This window comes from Melospiza melodia, chromosome 19 (genome assembly GCF_035770615.1).
Source record: "Melospiza melodia melodia isolate bMelMel2 chromosome 19, bMelMel2.pri, whole genome shotgun sequence".
NCBI classification, from domain to species: Eukaryota; Metazoa; Chordata; class Aves; order Passeriformes; family Passerellidae; genus Melospiza; species Melospiza melodia.
The window spans coordinates 504,320-523,978 of record NC_086212.1 but is presented as its reverse complement, the minus strand read 5'-3'; the positions used below and the strand labels follow the sequence as shown (position 1 = coordinate 523,978).

The 19,659-nt window shown below is 38.5% G+C and overlaps 1 protein-coding gene across 14 annotated transcripts in view; it reads right to left on the bottom strand.

The window, feature by feature from the left end:
- PHF20 (PHD finger protein 20) overlaps positions 1-19,659 on the bottom strand; it is a 71,835-nt gene that overhangs the window by 19,963 nt on the left and 32,213 nt on the right. For 5 of the 14 annotated variants that reach the window (XM_063172043.1, XM_063172042.1, XM_063172047.1 and 2 more), the window contains 5 exons: positions 16,563-16,838; positions 8,128-8,307; positions 4,379-4,477; positions 2,486-2,647; positions 139-335 (listed from right to left, as the gene is read on the bottom strand). In XM_063172043.1, coding sequence (XP_063028113.1) covers positions 139-335; positions 2,486-2,647; positions 4,379-4,477; positions 8,128-8,307; positions 16,563-16,838 — 914 coding nt within the window. The remainder of the gene's footprint in view (positions 1-138; positions 336-2,485; positions 2,648-4,378; positions 4,478-8,127; positions 8,308-16,562; positions 16,839-19,659) is intronic. The other 9 variants (XM_063172048.1, XM_063172049.1, XM_063172050.1 and 6 more) reach the window with 8 other exon arrangements.

The window sequence follows — 19,659 nt, the reverse complement described above, 5'->3', positions numbered from 1 at the left end:
CCCTTACAGATTACCTCAAAAAACGCTATGCTTTTGGAAGACAACAATAGTTTATTATTTCAGGTACAAAACAAAAGTTTCTCTACACACACTTTCGACTGCATTCACTAAAATGTGCATTAACCCTCCATTTCATACCTGAATCATGAAGTCATTTTCTTCTCTTACTTCGCAAACACACCGAACAATCTCAAAATCACTCTCTTCAACTTCTTCATCAGGGTTGGTGGTTACATCAACATCCTGACTGCAGTCATCATCACTCCAAGGCAAGCTATCCATAGATGACTCACTCAGGGTGTCATCCTCTGTACAAGAAGTATTTACATAAAATCCTGAGTAATTATAAAAAAAGGTCCCTCAAAATCTCATCCCAAGTATGCAAATACACATTCCAAAAAGCATGAGTTCACATTGCAAGTTAAGGAATACCACAATTTTAACAGTTTATTGAAGGTTACTACATAATGAAGTTTTATAGTCTCATTAATGGCTCTCTCAAAATATCCATCTTAACAGCTTTTGTCATTAAAACTGTATTCTCAGCATACAGCATCTCAAACCAAGGCATGAAGTCTCTTCAGAAAAAACTATAAACAACAAAACCAGGCTTGTACATTCAAATAGGACTCATGCTAGCTGCTGCAATTGGTACAGAATTGTGACTTGGCACTTCTAGTGTAGAGCTCTCAAAAAGAGGCAAGAGGGTTCTGTTTTATGAACCATTTAATCTCACAAAGTGATTTTTCATGACAGAAATACTGGGTCCAACACAGAATTCAATCCTGCTTCAGAAATTATTTTAATTTAATCTTCTGTTTAGGATGCATTTATAAACTCACAGGCAGTGTACTGCACAAGGTATTCTTCCAGAATGCACCCACACTACTTAGCTGAAGCATTAGTGCATCCTAGATTGAATAAAACTGCCAAGAAAATTTTAACCGAACAGCATGCTGAATTGAGAATCTTACCTCAATAATATTAAATCAACAACTGCATCTTCCCTGGGGATAGAATGTGAGGGTCAGAGGAAGAAGATGAGGTATTTTAATTATTTGAAAATAATTTAATGAGTTAGAGGGGAATGGAAGGTAAAAATTTTAGTCTTAAGTACAATGGTGGGGTCTCACCTAATGTGAGTATAACTACTTTCATCATTTAGCTCATAGAACGCATAAACAGAACTCCTGGTCTGTGGCATAAACTGTATTTTTTGGGGAAGCATCTGTTGTCAAAGGGTGAGAACCCAACACTTTAGTTTATTTTCATGTTTAAAAGTTCTGTTCCACCTCTGAACTAGGACACTCTTTCCTAAAGTACAGTGGAAGTGACAGGATGGGCACACTGCACTTCCACATTACATAAATTTCACTTTTGTTTACACCAGATCTTGTTTATCTAGGCACAAATTCTGCAGATGCAAAAAGTAACAAAACAATTTTAAAAGGATGAAAGATGGCCAAGCTACTGAACTGTATGTCATACAGTTGATATACTCCAGAAACACAACCGCTCAGATTGCAAAACGTGTTTCAAGACATTACCACTATCTGCACTTCAGTAGTTTTTAACGTTTCCTGTTTCACTTATAAAGGGAAATTTAATGAAGCTAAAATTTACTTTTGTCTAAAAACAAAGAAAGTTATGCAAAACAACAACAAACTAGCAACAAAAACAAAAACCCCCAAACAAAAAGAAACAAAAACACTCAAAACAAGCTCAAACTGTTCTCAACAATGTATCTGTACAAAAAAGAATTTGACATTCTTGTATAGAATCAAGCTGTCTTATATTTTCTATTTTCTTCAAATCTGTGACTTTTAAGAAGAGAAAAATCAAACATTTATCTTTTTTATTGTACCAGCTTGTATCAGTAAGTAGTAACACAGAGCAAGACATTGAGAATAATGAAAGCTGGTACACAGCAGCCAGATTTTCAAGGGTTGTGTGTACGAAGTACTATGAAGAAGACATCAATAAACAGTACTCAAGAGCTTCTCATATGAAGCTCAGAAAGTCATTATAAGCATATTCATTCTGTATCAACACAACTACACATCACCACACCCAATGGTCTCTTGAACACAGCAAGCTCGCAAAACACCCACTTTTAACTCTGAAGGAGTTCTTACATTGTAGAAACTTTTGGAAATATGAAAAAATTAAGTTGTAACATAGTTATTTTAGGAGTTAATAAGGCACTGAAAAAAAACCCCGCAAAATGAGTTTGATTTCTGAGATAAGGGTAACAGTCTTGAAGCGTATATGAAAGTAAAGTCAAAGTAAAAAGCAGCAACATCAAGCTCAGGCAAATGAACTGGGTCCAGTCTTGTCAAGCAGGGGGAAAGAAATACACACAGCCCTGAGTAAGAATAGCCAAATTTATACAATAAGAACAAGTTTTCAAATATGTTAGTGCTGTTCACATATTTACTGGTAATGAAAGACGGAACTAGAAAGCCAGAGAGGAGAGTCATCTCACCATTTGCTTTTGATCTTCCCTTATGCTGTCCAGAATCAGTGCAGTGAAGCAAGGTGCTTGGGTGAGCAAATGATTTACTTGAAGAATTAGATTTTGTGATAACTGATTTTTCAGGTGAAAGCTCTTGTGAGATATCTGTGTTCTCCCCAGTGCCCGAATACCCTGTAAAATTGTAGTAAATCATTAAAAATCTATGGTCAAAAAAAGTTGAAAGAAACAGCACCATGCATGCCCACAGCAGAAATGTGTAACTCACTGAGCCAGTTCCCAGTATGCTGGAGCTCTGGGACTGCATGATGCTGCTGCAAGATGCGCAAGCTTTCCAGAGGCAAGAAGGTATTTTCTGAACCAGACAATTTTATGCTGCTCAGTCACTGTTTACTGCTGTCAGAAGTGATAAAGGTCTAAGTGACCAGCCTTTCCAGGCCAACTATTCTTCAGACTGAGTAGGTGTACAAATACCTTTGCTTTACAGGCACTTTCACACAAGCACCACTAGCTGGAGACCTCCCCCTCACATCCCACTCTTACTCACATGAGGTTATACACATTCCTTAATCTCACAGACTTCAAAGCGTATAGAAAGCACTTGCTTTCCTAGTCTATGTATGGAACAGAATGCACAGATGGACCAGCCCAGATTAAGAGTGTGTGAAGAAAACACCTTGAATAGCTCCCCTGTGAGGCCTACATTGGATATAAATCAAGGCTGGCTGAAGTTACAAGCAGCACTCTCCAGCTACCTGGAAAAAATATTCACAGCTCTGGACTGAATTCCCGTAAGGTCATGAAAAAAAGGCATGCAACATCTTAAAACCCAGTGATAGACTGACAGGTGGCTTGTGGGGACTTGGTGCATAAATCTACAGATTATATCTACAGAGGCACCATACAATCAGAAATTCATTAAAATTACTTGTTGCAGTACAATTCTAAGTGACTTGGCCTATGGTTCTTCCAATCCACTCTCTTGATAGCTTGCCCTATTCATGGCAGCAATCCGAGAATTTTCTATCTCTGAAACTCCTCCTTAGGGTGATCTAGTTTCACAAATGATGCCTAGCAGACTGAAGTATGCTGTATCCCCATCAATAACAGAGGATGTTGTCACACTTGATCCTTTAACGTTTCAAACAAATTTTCCAGAATCGGCTGTGTTTTCAGTAGCGAAGAATCCATTACCTCTAACACCTGGGCCTCTGTCTCAAATTCAAAGCTTGAAGTGGCCCCAGGAAAGCATTCCCAAGACTCCACAGACGAAACCAAGAATACATGTTGCTACTACAGCCATTTTAATGTAGTGCAACAGCATGTTATGAGACACGAAAGAGGGACACCGCTGGAGTTTATAGACTTTAAACTGGGCATTTACTAAATCTCTACAGAATTTCTTTATGAAAGAAATTAAGGCTGTGACAGGTTTAATTTGGCTCATTGTTACAGCCCACTCCCCCTCAAAGTGAAAGTGTAAGAAATAATAAGGTTAACAGCAGAAAAAAAGGACTCGAAGTTTGCAAACTCCAGCATTCGTAAAGCAGTTCCAGAGTACACAGGGCATCTGCACTCTCTTAATTGGGCAAAGTCTGCATAGAGGCACACTTATTAAGGAAAAGCCTGACTTATATACTGACATTCATTTAGGAGTGACATTTATTCTGTGCCATTACAAGCACTATTACAAGCCACCATCCAGCATTACTGAGGAAGCTTAACCAGGAAATAGATTATCTTGTCAACCACAATTTAAAATCAATTATTTAATAAAATAAAAGCTAAGTGAAGAAAAAGGCTGAAATGCAATGCCTGATCTTAAGTGATCTAAAGTGATTTTTTGGAGGTAATAAAACAAAAGAATGAAGCTAGTTTCATCCACAGAAAAAAAATGAACTTTACCAGGCTTAGATCTCTTTTTCTTTTTTTTCTTTTTCTTTGACTTGGATCTTTCATAGTCTTTGGATTTTTTTTCTTTGTTCTTCTCATGTCCTTTAACAACTGAAATTAGACAAAATTCCAAATTAGTTAAAAAAAATATATACATTTATTCTACTTCATAATGTTCTTAAAAGCCTCCCATTCTTTTGGACAATCAAGGCCAGTTCCCTGAAAAAAACAAAACAATAAACCCAAGAAGAAGAAAACTTACTTTTAAGAATTCCCCAGCTCTCAATTGGAATAATCTATTTTAAGTCCTAATTTGACTGTCCCGTAACAAAATAAAAGCATCATGTAGGAGAAATGAAATGTACAGCAGTGCCCACTTATTATTTACATGCTTCAGAGATCATAAAAACAACTGAGGGATTCGTTATGTCCAGTTTTTAAATTATGATGACTGGACATTTCACTAGCACTGTAACAGAACAAAACCCTAAACTTCAGTTCAGTTCCCGAATCAAATATTTTATTTATATTGAAAATTGAGTAAAAACGGTTCAGCTGGCTTTAACTACTCTCTCAGCATCTGTTCTCCATTCTATTTTTATGGGATTAAAAATACACCATAATTATGAATGACTGACAGCTGTCAATTAAGTCTATCCTCAAAGCATGCTTCCAGAGCATGCACAATTCAGTATAAGCCTATTGCAAGGGCATGTACACAAATCCCTGCTTTCCAGACCCCAGTGTTTGGTTACATCCTATCTTTCAGATTTAGGTCCCAGCACACAATTTCTAGATACTTATGCAGTTCCTTATGTAAATTACCCTGACTCAGAGATTAATCAATGCCTATTATGGAAGGATGTCTTGTATCTCAAAATGGCTCTGCTCTCAGAGTGCTTGGCTGATTAGACACTCACCATCCCATTCAGAAACCTATTTCAATGTCAGATGATAGAGATCTGAATAAGCACTTGAAGACAGTGTATACTGCAAGAAATCTTCACTTGCACAAACCATTTGAGAACCCTAGGTTGTCTGTAACCATTTATAAAGTAAACCAGCAATACCAGCATATTATATCAACCCCTTTCACATGTCAACAGTAAAGTCCCCGATTCATCGGCTGAGTATTTATGGCACAAACAGTTCACTGAGAAACTGCAAATGGCAGTCACATTTAATCTGCTCTGGTAAGCATGCAGGACAAGCTTAATAGCTTGTCCTCAGGAGACACTTTAGCTCTGCATGTGCCCATCTCTCTGAGTCCTCAAAGATTTCCTGCTACTTTGCTATTTCTGTGCCCCTCTTAGCATGAGGTTAGCAAAGGCACCTCAGGGAGCTCACCCACATGGCCACACCAGGCACCTGGCAGCAGGACTGGCAGCACAAAAGTCACCTTGTTCCACCTCTTGGTGTTGAGGGATTATCAAATTAAAAATAAATTAAAAATTTAAAAATAAATTAAATTTAAAATAAATTTAAAAAACCAAAACAAAAAACAGGAAAAGGTGCACATTCAAGTGTCAAACACAGTGCTTCCAACTTCCTTCTTACTTTCATCTGTTCTCATCTCTTGTACTTCCAATGGTCAGGATCCTCTTGGTACCATTCCCTTCTCTTTGCTCATAGAGATGCAAGAAAGTTCTACCATTTTATTCTTCCACAAGGGGCAAAGAGAGAATAACTGAGCTCAACAGAGGTAGGAAAATTTTCCTTATTTTCATTTGAAAATTCAAATTCACATGATCAGATTACTGGATTTGTTTGAAGATATCCAAGGGCACATGGGAAGCTTCCTCAACCACTATCAAAATATTCAAGATAAATATGAAAGAAACTGTCAGCTTATCCACCTTGCCCCCGTAAGCTTCCCCGTATGTCTTAAAATCTGAAAAAAATCTAAATCTAAATATTTGCAAACTTCTTTGTGGAGCTATCTTCTGAAATGCACAGCAGTTAATGCATGTTTCCATGAAAAAATCTTCAAAGAACAAGTATTTGAGTATTATACTAGAATCTTCCAAAACTAGGTACTAAACAATCTCATTGTTTAAAGCTGTTTCTTCTAAGTGCTCTGAAGTGTAATGAATTTTCACTGACATAAGACCAGACAGAGAGACTTATCTAGGTTATAAGCATCCTCACAGATTCACATAATCAAACAGAAAGATAAACTGAGAAACATAATCATAGAAATTAAGCACAAAAACCCTACATTTTTAATGGTTTGGGGTTTATTTGAAAAGACAGAGGATTTCAACTTCCTTGAATGGCAGAGACTCATAAGAATTGGGATGAATGCTCACCATCCTCCATCACATCACCACTGTGAAAGCTCATTATAATCTCTAAATGCCACACTTGCACATAGGACACATCCCACTGAGTGAGGAACGGTGAGGAGATACTGATGGGCCTCATTCAGACCTTCCTACAAGGAAGGCCAGCAAGGGATGCACAAGAATAAACAAGATGCTAATTACTGTCTGTCTGCTATGATCAACAGGACACCACAGACACAGGCAGCTAAGGAGGTGATCTCCAGGACACAGAGCATGTCACAGATACAGCAGTCTAACCTCAGATTTTGTTTGTGTTTTCCTCATCACTGCGACTCAAGTTCTTTCTTACTGAAAGAAAGTGGTGATGCAGTAATCTAGAAGTATGTTGGGAATGATTTATATATTATTTCTATACATACAAAATATTATTATTAATATGTATTGTTTCTATGAACGTATGTGTGTGTATACATACATCCCCCCGTCCCGTCTGGCTGTTACCCACGGATACTACAGCAGATTTCAGCATAAACAGAGTTTACATGATACCACTGAACAGTCAAAATCATGAAGTTCTTCAGAGATGTCTAGTAGCAATTGCTGACTACAAGAAGTGGTCAAGTGCTACTGAAAATAACCCCATACAAAACATATCACCCTAGGTAATCGTGCCTCATGCCCACCCCCATCCACCTCTTTTAAGTTTAGGTATCTCAGTAGGTACAAGATTACTTAAAATATTTAATGATTTGGGCAACTGGGAGTTTAACAGAATTAAGACCTACAACCTTTTAATGACCTTTAATACTTTAGTACTTTTTACATCCTATAAATATTACCAACTGACTGGGCAGAATAAACCTTAGTGCAGAGAGCATGAAAACTTACAAAATTACATTGAAAAAACACTGCTTACATTTCATGCCATACATTTTTACAAAATTACTCTCTCTAAATGAAGGTGTGAAAAACAACCGCTCACTTAAAAAAATTTAAAGGGTTTATTAAACCTTAACAAAAATACAACAAAGACTAGGTAAAAGCAGGCCTGGGAACTGCCCTCATGGCTGCCCACCACATGTCTGGCTCATCTTCAAGGTGGATGCTTCACCTTTTGTATCTCTAGCCTCTCCTAGAGCCTTGTCAGTCAACTCCTTCCTTACAATCCAGTGGTGGAAGTCACTTTCTTACATTCTGATTGGAGGTCAAGTGTTGCCATAGTAACAAGCCAACCTTCCCAAATCCCTGGATTACCAAGACCATCCAATGATAACACATACCAGGGGGAGCACATCACAGTCACATAACTATACATTTATAAAACTTTTTTACCATATATATAATGTTTACCCCTTAATTGTGAGAACCAACCATTTACTCATCTATAAAAAAGGTATACAGAATGTTATCAGTTCCTTACAATGTTTAAAACTTTCTCAAGACTTTTTCCTTTCCATGTTAAACCAAAAGCCGTACCATGTTGAACTCTTTCTCTTTCCCGAGGTCTCCGCAGTGCTCTTGCTATGTGGTTCCTGGTTTGGTCTCTAACAGAATGTCGGTGACTATTTAGTGCACTTACAGGAGTTGAAGTTCTTCTCTTTTCTACTTTTTCATCTCTATATGGGGTACTCCTGAGGGTTATGTGTAGAGGAGCATCTACAAACAGAACAAAGACCAAGTCCAAGCTTTAAATACTTTCCAAAGTCAGTCTATTTCAGCAGCAGCAGCTCCGACAGACCATGTGGAATGTTTCTGATCAGACGTTGCTCAATTCAGTCCTACCCCTAAAATGCTAAAACCACCAATGTTTTTGCTGGATTTGCTGATGAGCTTTTCTTCCAAAAATAAACAAGGGATGTCCACACATTCCCAAATCTCTATTCTTCCAGAAAAACTGTGACTTTTTTTTTTTGAGAAACGATGAAAACAGAAACAGTTCAGTTCAGCAGAGACACAGGTTGGGTCATTTTTATTAGCTCCTTCAAGAGAAAACATGCCTAGTTGGTTTCATTAGAGGAACCACAGCCAGTTCTCCTAAGTGTGCTTTGTAACATACACAGAAGTGGCATAAAGCAGCTCTGCACATATAAGGAAGAACAGTTTTTAAATACATACCACTGAAACAACAGTGTTTCAATGAAGAGTGAGATGCAAGAATTCAGAACCCCTACCTGAAATTCATAAAAATCACAAGATGCAGACATGGCTTCATATGAGATTACAATTTTATTTAAATTAAGTCAAACTGCTTCATCCTCCTAACTGCAAGTAGCAACTCCTCCTGAAAAGACTCCTGGACACAGAAAGAGAGAGTGAAGGTGATAAAAGCTAAAGCTGCATGGCAGATAGGACAGCGGACCAAACAAGACCAGTTGCCATTTTGTTTTGGAGTATTACATCAAGTATCCTGGTCAATGAGACCCAGTAGCTAAGGTGACAGGATGCTGACATTTATCAAAAATATCTGGTTCTATCATCATATGCATCTCAAAAGTTCAGAGGATAAGAAAGGCAACTTGTTTCTCATCTGAAGATTAACATGCCATACTTAGACACCTTTAATAGAACAATTCTGAGCAGAACCTGAAAGTGACTGAAAAGGGAAAGAGTCCCAGAGGGCACACTTAGGAGAAGAAACTAGATCAAGCACCCTGCCCTGATCAACATTTCAAGCTGAAGAAATAGCAAGGCACATTAAAAGATATCATTGTTAGAGCTTTCAGAATCACATGGATCTCTTCAAGCAAAAGAAACTCCAAGAGGAAGAAATCTGATGACATTTTCCCTGGTCCTCTCTCTCTAGGAAGTTGGAACTGAAAGGAAAAAAAAAATTCCAAACAAAAAAAGAAAAGCCACTTGTAACTACTTCCACAACCAAACTTATCTTCTAGTCTACTGCCCTAGTGATCTACAGCAGCCACAAAACACAGAAATTAAACCAAAACCCAATTACCACACAAGATCCTCTAAAAGATGCCTTTTGTCCAGACAGGCAATTTTTTTGGTAATTTTTTGTTTGGTTGGGGTTTTTGGTGCTGTCTTTATTTACTTGTTTGTTTTTAAGTCAAGTCTGTATTTACTTCCTGCTCCTCTGAGGACTCCCATGACTAGGGGTCAAGATATCATCAGTTCAGATGACAAAACCAAAGGAAGAAAAGTTTCAGATGAAAACTTTTCCCACAGTACACAGTAGCTGAGAACTAAGATTCAGGTACTACATAGTCTCTTTGGGAACACCAGCACACTAATAAAGTTTATAAAATGCAAATGGTGTATTTCAGTACAGGGTGAAAAGTCACACAAACAATATTTTCTGCAGCTTTCTTTACTGTCTACTCTGCAATAATTTTCCAAAATATTTACAGAACACCACATCAGTGAAACTCAAAATTACAATACAAAAATCCGTACACACCTTACAGCCTTCATTTAGGCCTCCTAACTTTCCCTTGCCCAACAGCTCAACTCAATGCCATGAATTAACACTTTAGAACACCACAGCCACCTTGATCCTAGCAGTCTGCAACAGCACAAGGCCTCTTAGCTTCCTGTGGGCTGACACAGATGCACACAGGACCTTGGTGGACCAAAATTGTATTTCATGTCCACTGGGTTTTTGTAGCTTTGTGAGATTTAACTTCAAGGAGATTTTTGCCAAGAATACATGCTGTCTTTTATGACACACAGGTTAATCTATTTCTGTAAGATTTCTCAGCAAGCTGTAACATTGTCCTGGGGGAGGGGTCATGGTACTCTATCGTACACTGGATGCTTTTCTTTTTTTTTCCTCCAGTAACAGACACAAATATGCTAGGTTTTGAAACATCTTTGTTCCATTGAAAAGAAAGTTTAGAGGGTCTACAAGATCTCTGAGCACTCTGAATACATTTTAGAAGTTGTGAATAAATTTGAGATGATGAGATTAAACCTGGAAATTTATCCTAAACTTTCAAGACAGCAAATATTAAAACTGGTGCCATGGAGATACAAGCTTACATGCCTTCCACACTAAAGTGTTCTTTTTCCTCTTCATTTGGTAGTATAACTCAGGTCAGTTTATAAAATCATTCCCTAAAGAACAAAGAACAATTATTCATAACAAACACAACTAAGACCTTATATTTAGGCATGTGACTTTAAAACTTGCACATTTCCCACATTTGGATTTTCTGCATTAGTACCGCCTGCAGAGTTGTGCCACCTGTTTCCATTCTCTGGTCTCCCCAAGCCAACCTTAACCCTCCAGAAGGTTTCCTACTCCTCTGCCTCCACCCAGTCACAGAGCATTGGGCTGTGAGGCTGCAGTGACAGCAGGACCACGCTCATAGAGATTCCTATGAGGAGTACACAGGGGATCCCTAAGTGTTTCCTAAAGCTGCTTGTGCAGGCTCCATGAAGACACATACAACACCTGTGTCCCACCTCAGGGAAACCACAAAAGGCACAAAAAGCCTCCCTGACACCCTGGACAATGTCACTTTCATTGTCCTTGAACAGTAATGTTGTGATTAAAGATCAGAGCAGATTAATTTCCAGCTCAGATGACGCTGAATATCACTAACAGGACAGGAGGGATGTTCACTGGTACTGGAGATGAACAGGATTGCTGATTAACTGCCTCCAGCCTTCTTCCATGGAGTTCCTTCAAGCCTCTCTCTCCTAAGCCTGGAAGAAGTATCCTCTGTCGTACCAAGAGCTGACCCAGAAGCTGTGAAGGATCTTAGAAACACATACAAACCCAAAATGTGAAATTACCTCAACTATGCAAAAACCACACAGACAGAGCTTTAGAAAACTTACTACTAAACACATCGAGGTTCAGTGACAGACAAGGCAGTAGCTTTCTGTCCCCTGGAACCCTGATGTAGGACCCCCGGTAAGAAGATAACTCAGCATTCACAGGAAGCAGAGACTGCATTCCCAAGTATGTGAATCAGACAAAGGTACCATCCACAGCTGTGAGATCATTTGCTGGGAACTTCCAGTGGTATTTTCAAGAACTGAGAGACCATGTTTCATCTTGACTTACAGCCACTCCCCAGAAACCAAATGCAGTACTGTCTTGATAAGCCAAATACAACCAGCAACTCCGCAAACACAGAGGGTGTTTATGCAGATCTTCCCTGGCTCCAAGGAAAAAGCCCACATTTGTAGATCACCATGCACACCAACTGCCTAGCAAAGAGGCATCAGTCGGCCAGAATCAAGAGAATATAGGAAAGTTTCCCAAAGGATTAATCTTACAATCACTACACAACAGGCCAGAGGTTTGCCTGTGAACAGCTGTTAGAGACAACCACATGCCTGAGATATTTTAAGATGTCAAAACAGGTTTGCCAACTCCACTCACGCACAATTCAGCTCTCATCAGTAACACAAGTAAGGACAAAATACCTATTTTTTTTACTCATGTAAAGAATTCATGGATGGAGTCGTTTATACACTAACAGGACATACGGTAATTAACTCTGAGTAGGCAGAATTTTCTAAAAATGAGGTTATGTGAAAAAATTTAAATCTACTGACAAAACGTTTTTTCTTTCTTTAAGTGATTTATATGGACTCCACAGTAAGGACAGATTTTTTACAGTAGGCAAACTAAAGATTGCAGGTCTCTTCCTTTGGTTTCTTCCTCATGGCAAGGAACACAGGAGAGCCAAGAGTGGGAGCGACTTGCCAGACTGAGGCTACTGTACTACACCCACACTCCAAATCAAAGCCTAATACTGTACAGTGCTTTTGAAGTTCCAAAACTGACTTTGGCTCCATTATTACCAAAACTCCTGAGAGGGGCTAAACTGTGTCCTAGGAGTCAATGGGTATCAACTCATGAGATCGTTGTCAGTACAATTGCGCTGACACCAGTACTAAGTAGCTATTAAGAGCACACAAATCACCTCAGATGGCACTTCCATTACCAACTCCCCTACTTGTTCATGAGGTTTGTGTCTCCTGAGAAATGTTCAGCATCCAGCACGCAAGTCTTGACTGTTGGATTTCAGAACATATGTTCAGCCCAAAGGCATTAACTATATGTTAGCAAATCTCCAAATTGACAGATTTCACTAAAAAAATGAGTCACCAAGACAGAAAAACTCCAAGTCAAGATGTCAAAATTGTGACTTGCAGGTAACAAAGAAAGAAATGAAACTACTCTATGCCTCATGCCCTTGGAGCGGTCTAGGTCAGCAAAAAAACATTTTTATAGGTCAGGAAACAACCATCTTTATTAAGAAAAATCTTTTGCAAGCACTTGATACAAAATAACATGGATGGACAGACAGACATATCTGAAAGAGACAACTGATACCTTCAGAGAAAATTGTTTACAGTGTCTGCAGGGTACAAGTCACAGTATGGGATGATGTACTTTAACAGTAAACTAAGGGGTTCTGCAGCAAAAGAGAAGGGACCACAAAGAAACCTGTCTTAAGGTTAATGTATATGGGCACAGAATTCAGTTGTACTTAAGAGTTGGACTTGATGATCCTTGTGGGTCCCTTCCAACTAAGAATGCTGTAATAAAAAAAATGGAGTACAGATGCACAGAACAATCAATAAGCAGCTGACATAAATTGTCACAGATACCAATTATTCTCATAGAGCATCTCTTCTTGAGCTAGCACAAAATCTAAGCAACTCTTTCATCTAAGACCAACACTGAAGTCATCTGCAGCCCAGACTCAAAAAGCCTCTTTTAGGCTTAAACATCCACATACATTTTCTACAGATCTCAATTCTCCTAACAGAGGCCTGCAGGTGGCTCTGCAATGCACCTGAGGTATAATGCAGCCTGAGAGCTGAGGGCAGGTATACCTGCATCTCCTCTAGCCCAGGGGGACATAACATCAACTGCCTTCTTCTATGTAAGGACAATTCTTTCCTGAAGACCAAAAGCAGCAACAACTCAAGGAGGTAAGTATTGTAACATGCACTCGGGGGAAGAGCTGTTTCATCATAATGACCTCATACTACTTTCTGATAAATTTAAGAAAGGTACTGCCTGAACATATCCAGTAGCCATGAAATCCTAGTCATTCTGTTTAGGCATATTCTGTAAGGCATATGTAAAATACAAGCTGGAAGCAATGGCAGTACCTTCCTCTCTGCTCAGAGCAACTACAGAATTTAGAGACCTATCGGTCAATTTTGCTACTGCAAAGGCAAGATACTTCTTTGGAAAGAGGGGGAGACAGTTCAAATCAGTCCCACACTAACCTTTCCCACTCACTCCAGCTTTGATTCCAATGTCAAGTAACACAACTTACATATGGGAAATTTTAAAGCAACTATATTTGAATTGTTCTTTCCCAAATTTAACAACATGGTCACTGAAGACCACTTGCATCCATCTTCTTTTCTCTGTGTCAAAATTTTAATTTTAAGCACTGCAAAGAAAAGGTTTTGCAACTGTTCTCAATTTTATACGTTACCCTACAACTTTAGAAGCAGTATTTTCACTTTAAATCCAGCACCAGACAACCCCCACCATTTATTTTATGTGCAGCATAAAGAGTAAGGAGTTCCAGAGGTCTAAAATAAAACTTGTGAGACAAGTGTGACAAAGCTCCTAAAGCAAGAGCATCTTAAATTTTATAGAATAACAAAAATCATGATTGCTGAAATTTTTATCTGTTAGAAATTGCCACCTTTTCTTAAGCACTATAATCGACCTAATATAGTGAAGTACAAGAAAATCACATTTGTATCAAAAGGTAAAATGATTTAAATACATTCTTTTTCAACAGCAGATTTTTTTGCTCACGAAAGGATAGTAAAGATGAAAATATACCCATCACATATCAGACTGAATTATGGATTCAAAAGCTTTCACTCTAAGTAGTACCTCCTGAAAAGCCTTTTGAAAAGGTGGCATAAGTGCTCAGTAGACAGAAGGTCTTGCCTAGAAGACAGGCTTTCTATAGATGCCATTTGGGCAAAGAACAGAACTTCAAATACAACTTCAAAGTAAGAGCTCATGAATCTCATGAACTCTGCTTTCAATTGTGTAGCACCACCAAACAAACATCAGAGTCATAAAGAACACACTGAGTTGGAAAACAATGGCACTTAGTATCAGACATATAACTAATATATAAGGACATTGTCTTTCCTCATCAAGAAAAAATGTACTATAGCTCCACAACAGCAGGCTTCAACTGTGAAGGTGACTTGAGAACTTTACACCCCACCTGCCCCCGCCAATCACCTTGATGCAAAGTTCGACTGCTGTGAGCACACCCCAGGCACTCGGTGCAGAGAGCTGCTATGGAGTACATAATGGAAATGATCCAGGTGAAAAGCATCCATCCACAAATGGGGAATTAGAGGAGTGGAGGCTTAAAAAAAGCAAATACAGTTACACCTCAGCTCCACAAGGAATTACTTGCAAGTGATGATGGTGCATCTGACTGTATGCACTTGGAGGAAAGGATAAATGGAAGGGTCAAGATCATGAATGACTAATCAGTGCATTCAAGACAATCACAACAAAACAACTGCTCAAATCAAAGAGAATTACACAGTTCAAAAGAGCCAAATAGAAGTCTGGTTATTGAAAAGTCCATGACATGCACAAAGCCTGTTTTGATCAATTTGCAGCTGTCAGCAGCCAGTCTTCACACCATGCCTATCTCAGGTATGTTTCTCCAGGCAACACTTGGGTTCAATTAAGCTGCATACAGAGTACAATACATACAAATCATTACATCCTAATGCATTCCTAATCCAAGATTATGCCTTTGCATTATTTAAAGATACAGAAATATTTGGGGTTCATATGTAGTTACAGTGTGTAAAGTCACACTTATCTTGCTAGGAACAAGCAGTAGCACCTCAAATGAAAATTCATTTTCTAGACTCTTAAGAAAAGCAGCCACAAAGCAAAGCAAGGCAGGATATATCCTCCTGTAGTGAGCTAGAGTTCTGTGAGCAACTTGCAATACTTTGTAGTTCTTAAACAACGTATTAACAAAAGATGAACGGCAAAGACAAAAGACGTTAGGGAATTCAGCAAGGAGAAAGATGGGTTTTATAAAAAAGGCTCAATGAGAAGACAGACATGACTACTTTTACGGACTTGAAGTACACAGCAACATCAGTCCACAAGCGCCAAGTCTGGACAGGTTACCAACAACCACTGCAGTTAACACTAGACCCAGACTGCCACTCTGGTGTCATGCCAGGCAGAGAGTGCTTCAGAGAATGAGGGTGAAGCAGAAGTGAATGTGATTTTGCAGACTGCAAAGCAGTTAAAACTTACTTTTTTTTTTTTTCTTGGCTAACCAGTAAGTTTTTATCCCTTTCCACTGACCATCTGTTGCGTGAAGATCTTTTTCAAGCACAGCTGAAACAACTGCACTCGTAAATACTATGATTTTTCATGACACAGAATAGTAAATATTGCAGAAAATCATACTGGATTTCCAGCCGGGTATGTGCTTGAAGGCAGTAAAGTACAGATAAGTAAAGTCAGAATCTAAAGATAAGGAAGAAATAGGAGAGAACTGGAGGTAGCCAAACCGTTCCCTAATATAGAAAAGGACAGAGGTCTCAAATGAATACTATTTATAAGCCAGGAGAAAAATAAAAATCAAGTCAGAAATTCAGGGGAAATTGGGTTTTTAAAAGGGAACAGAGGTTTAATATGCAAGTGAGCTGCTACAGAAAAATAAGAGAAGCTGCACAGTGGGATCTTTACCAGAAAATGATCTTGAATTCTAGAAGAAACATCTTCACATCTTTCTACAACATGATGTGCACACATATTATGCTTCTTCTCCACATAGGAACATGCTAAGACACAGCCCTGAAAGAGACTCCTTCATCCCAAAAGAAAATTGATTTCTGGTATTTTCTGTCTATCCTGACTGCTGCTGTTTAAAAAAGAAAGAGATCAATACCATACTTACACAGTGAACCAGCTGTGGTCCGTCCTCTTTTTGACCTTTCTTGATTAGCTTTTTCAGAAGCCAAAGAAGCTCTGGTTTGAATATTTCTTTTTACAGTGTTCTGCTGTTCTGCAGCCTTCTCCACTCCATGAAAGTATTTCATGTGATAATGCAATAACTTGGCTTTGCGGAAGGATTTTGAACAGTCCAAGAACTTGCATCTAAACTTGTGATCTTGGTCAACAGTTGCAGCTTTTTTTGATGCAAGAAAATCTGTTCTCCTACAAGGTTTTGTTACTGTAAGAACAAAACAGATAAATTGCCCCATGCATATGCTATATTTCCCAAATGATTTCCTAAACTTCAACAGCAAAAAGAAGCATGCATTCACACACATTAGCTATGAAATGCTAGAAATAAAATGTTAATGCCTTATCTGCCTTCAAGATTAGTAACTTTAAAGGGAAAACTCTACCCTAGATTGCTCATAAATCCAGTTGTCATGACACCACTGTGTTTATGAATAAGTTAAAATATTTTGTTTCCCTGAGTCCTTGCCCAACAGCTGATCTCACTGTATAGTGCCCCTGAAGATAGAAGACTGAATCACACAGAGATTACATCCCTATGTCCAAATACTAAAGATTATTTGTTCACAACTATTCACATCTCTGGTGAAAGCAAGAAAACCGTTCTGCTTCTCTGCTTACAATTATTTTGCTGCCTGCTTTCTGGGTGCACAGTTTTGCCACCAAAGCCTGGTTATTTCCAAAGACAATAGAAGCAATATGTTAGAACATTTTAAAAGTAGAATTGAAATTTATTTTAATTTTTAAGTAGCAATGAAACACAAAATTGCTTGCATCTGTTACAAAATGTTCCCTATGAGCTATACTTAGTTAGTTTCTCAAAAAAGTAAGGAAAGCCTAAAGATTCAAATGTAAGAACATTTTAAGGCAACTATTCCAAAGAGCACTGGTCTGCAACCCAGGGCTGTATCTATCATGAATTTCAGCAACTTTTAGTTCATATTTTTTCTAAGAAACATACAAAATAAACATTTTGAACTAAATCAGATTACGGTCACCAGTATCTGTACTCAATACAACACGAGAGGTAAAAATGAGGAAACAGATCTAAACAGATCTACGCAATTATCCATCACTAATACAAACACAGCATCCAAAAATCTCTCTATCATTTTAAAAAATTCCAGCTTCCAATTTTAATTCGTTTTGCCAGTACAAAAGTGTTATTTCCATCTTTACAAGAGTTTTTGACTTTCAGGATTAAGAAAACAGTGTTTAACTGCAAGACCCAAACCTAGCAACCATGACTAAAACTGAAGGGATGCAGCACACGAGTAAAAATTAAGACACTGTATTAGAAGTAGCTGTAAGCAGGAGATAAAAGCACCCAGAAACATTATGAACAAGAATAAGATTTTCCTGTAAGTGCAGTAAGGCTTTGAACAGAAGGAGTGTTAAAGGCAGTGCCAACATGATCCTGGAGTAAAAACACAGTACAGCTTGTTTCCAAGTTTTCAGCATGCAGTAACAAAAATGGTGTTACTGAGCAGCAGACTTAAATGTTGTCACAGTGCACAGAAGCATCTGAAACATCTATGTTCTGAGGCACATCCAGCCTTTAAGTACTGTGTACAAACAAATCTCTAACACAGAGAAAACACAACTAGTTGTACCCTAATGCATAGGGAAAGATTAAGTCATATGCAACACCAAGCTGGTTAAAAGAAGGAATATGCAATGAAATTGGAGAACAAAATAGTATAAAGAAAAACACTAGTTTTGGGTGTTTCACAGTGGTAATGACCAGGAGGAAGACACTTTGGCATAGCCACATTAAGAACATGCTGACAGGAACATCAATAAGACTGCAGCAAAGCCAGACTCACACTTGCAGAATGATGAAGCTTGCCAATACCAAAATCAAAATATACTGCAGACCATCAAAAGCTGCATTCAGGAAGAATGAAAAAGTATTTCAGGAAGGCTCAGTGCAATGGCCTGTGGGTTTAGTGAAAGCAAACATAGAAAGGTTCTCTTGACTCTAAATGAAAAAAACCAGCATTTGGGACTATAGATGCTGAGAACTTGTTACTACTTAATAACCAACATGGAGCTGGAAAACAAGTGGAACAACTGCAGCAGAAGGGAGTAATGGGGTCCAAAGACCTAACAAAAAAACATTACAAAGATGACAAGGGAAACTATTACACCATCACACAACTGTCAGGATGAGGCCCCACATCCAAGCTCAGAGCACTTGTTCTCCCCACTGAGCTGGACAGATTCTGGAGAAGATAGAGGGAATGGCTTCTAACTGATCGGCTACAAGTTAGAAAATGAAAGGATTGCATTAGCTAAAGTTAGAAATAGGGATAACAAAGACATGGGGCAAAGGGAAAGGAAGCAGACAAAAAACTTACTGCAGTGTGCAAAAGGAATGTATTCAGACTAATAAAAATATAGATGATCCCACAAAATTTGAAACAAAGCTTCAATCATTCCCATCACTACATTTTCCTTCTTTACAAGTAGCACAATAGAACTCCCTATCACCCAGGCACAGTAGGAAACCGACAACCAATGCTGCCACCCAGGGTAGCCTCTGGAGAGTCCTTGCTCCAGACACTCTGAAAATAACATCCTACACCAACACCTAAAGGGGCAGCTACCGTCCTTACACACAGAATTTTTGCTCACAACATATGACACTAAAATTGGTTTCTAGAGAAACAAGTTTGGTGTACTGTCTTCAGATTTTCAGGCAACTGCCTTTACAGAGCAGCTTGGTGGCTATTTTCTATGAGTACAGAGGAAAATGAATGGTAAATTAACACCTGCTATTTCTCTCATTATTATAATCAAAATTCAAACTCTTCGCCTGCTTTTCAGTCAGCCATTACAACATTAAGCACAGATACTCATGGTCAAACATCACTGTGTCCTTTAAGCTTCACTACAGAGCAAAACATTCCTTCAGTGTTCCCATCAGCAACCATTCTCACTTTTCACTGGGCTGAATTATCCAAGGGTCAAGCTATGACCATGTTCAGCAGTAAGTTCACTGTAAAATGCACAGTGTGAAGTTTCCA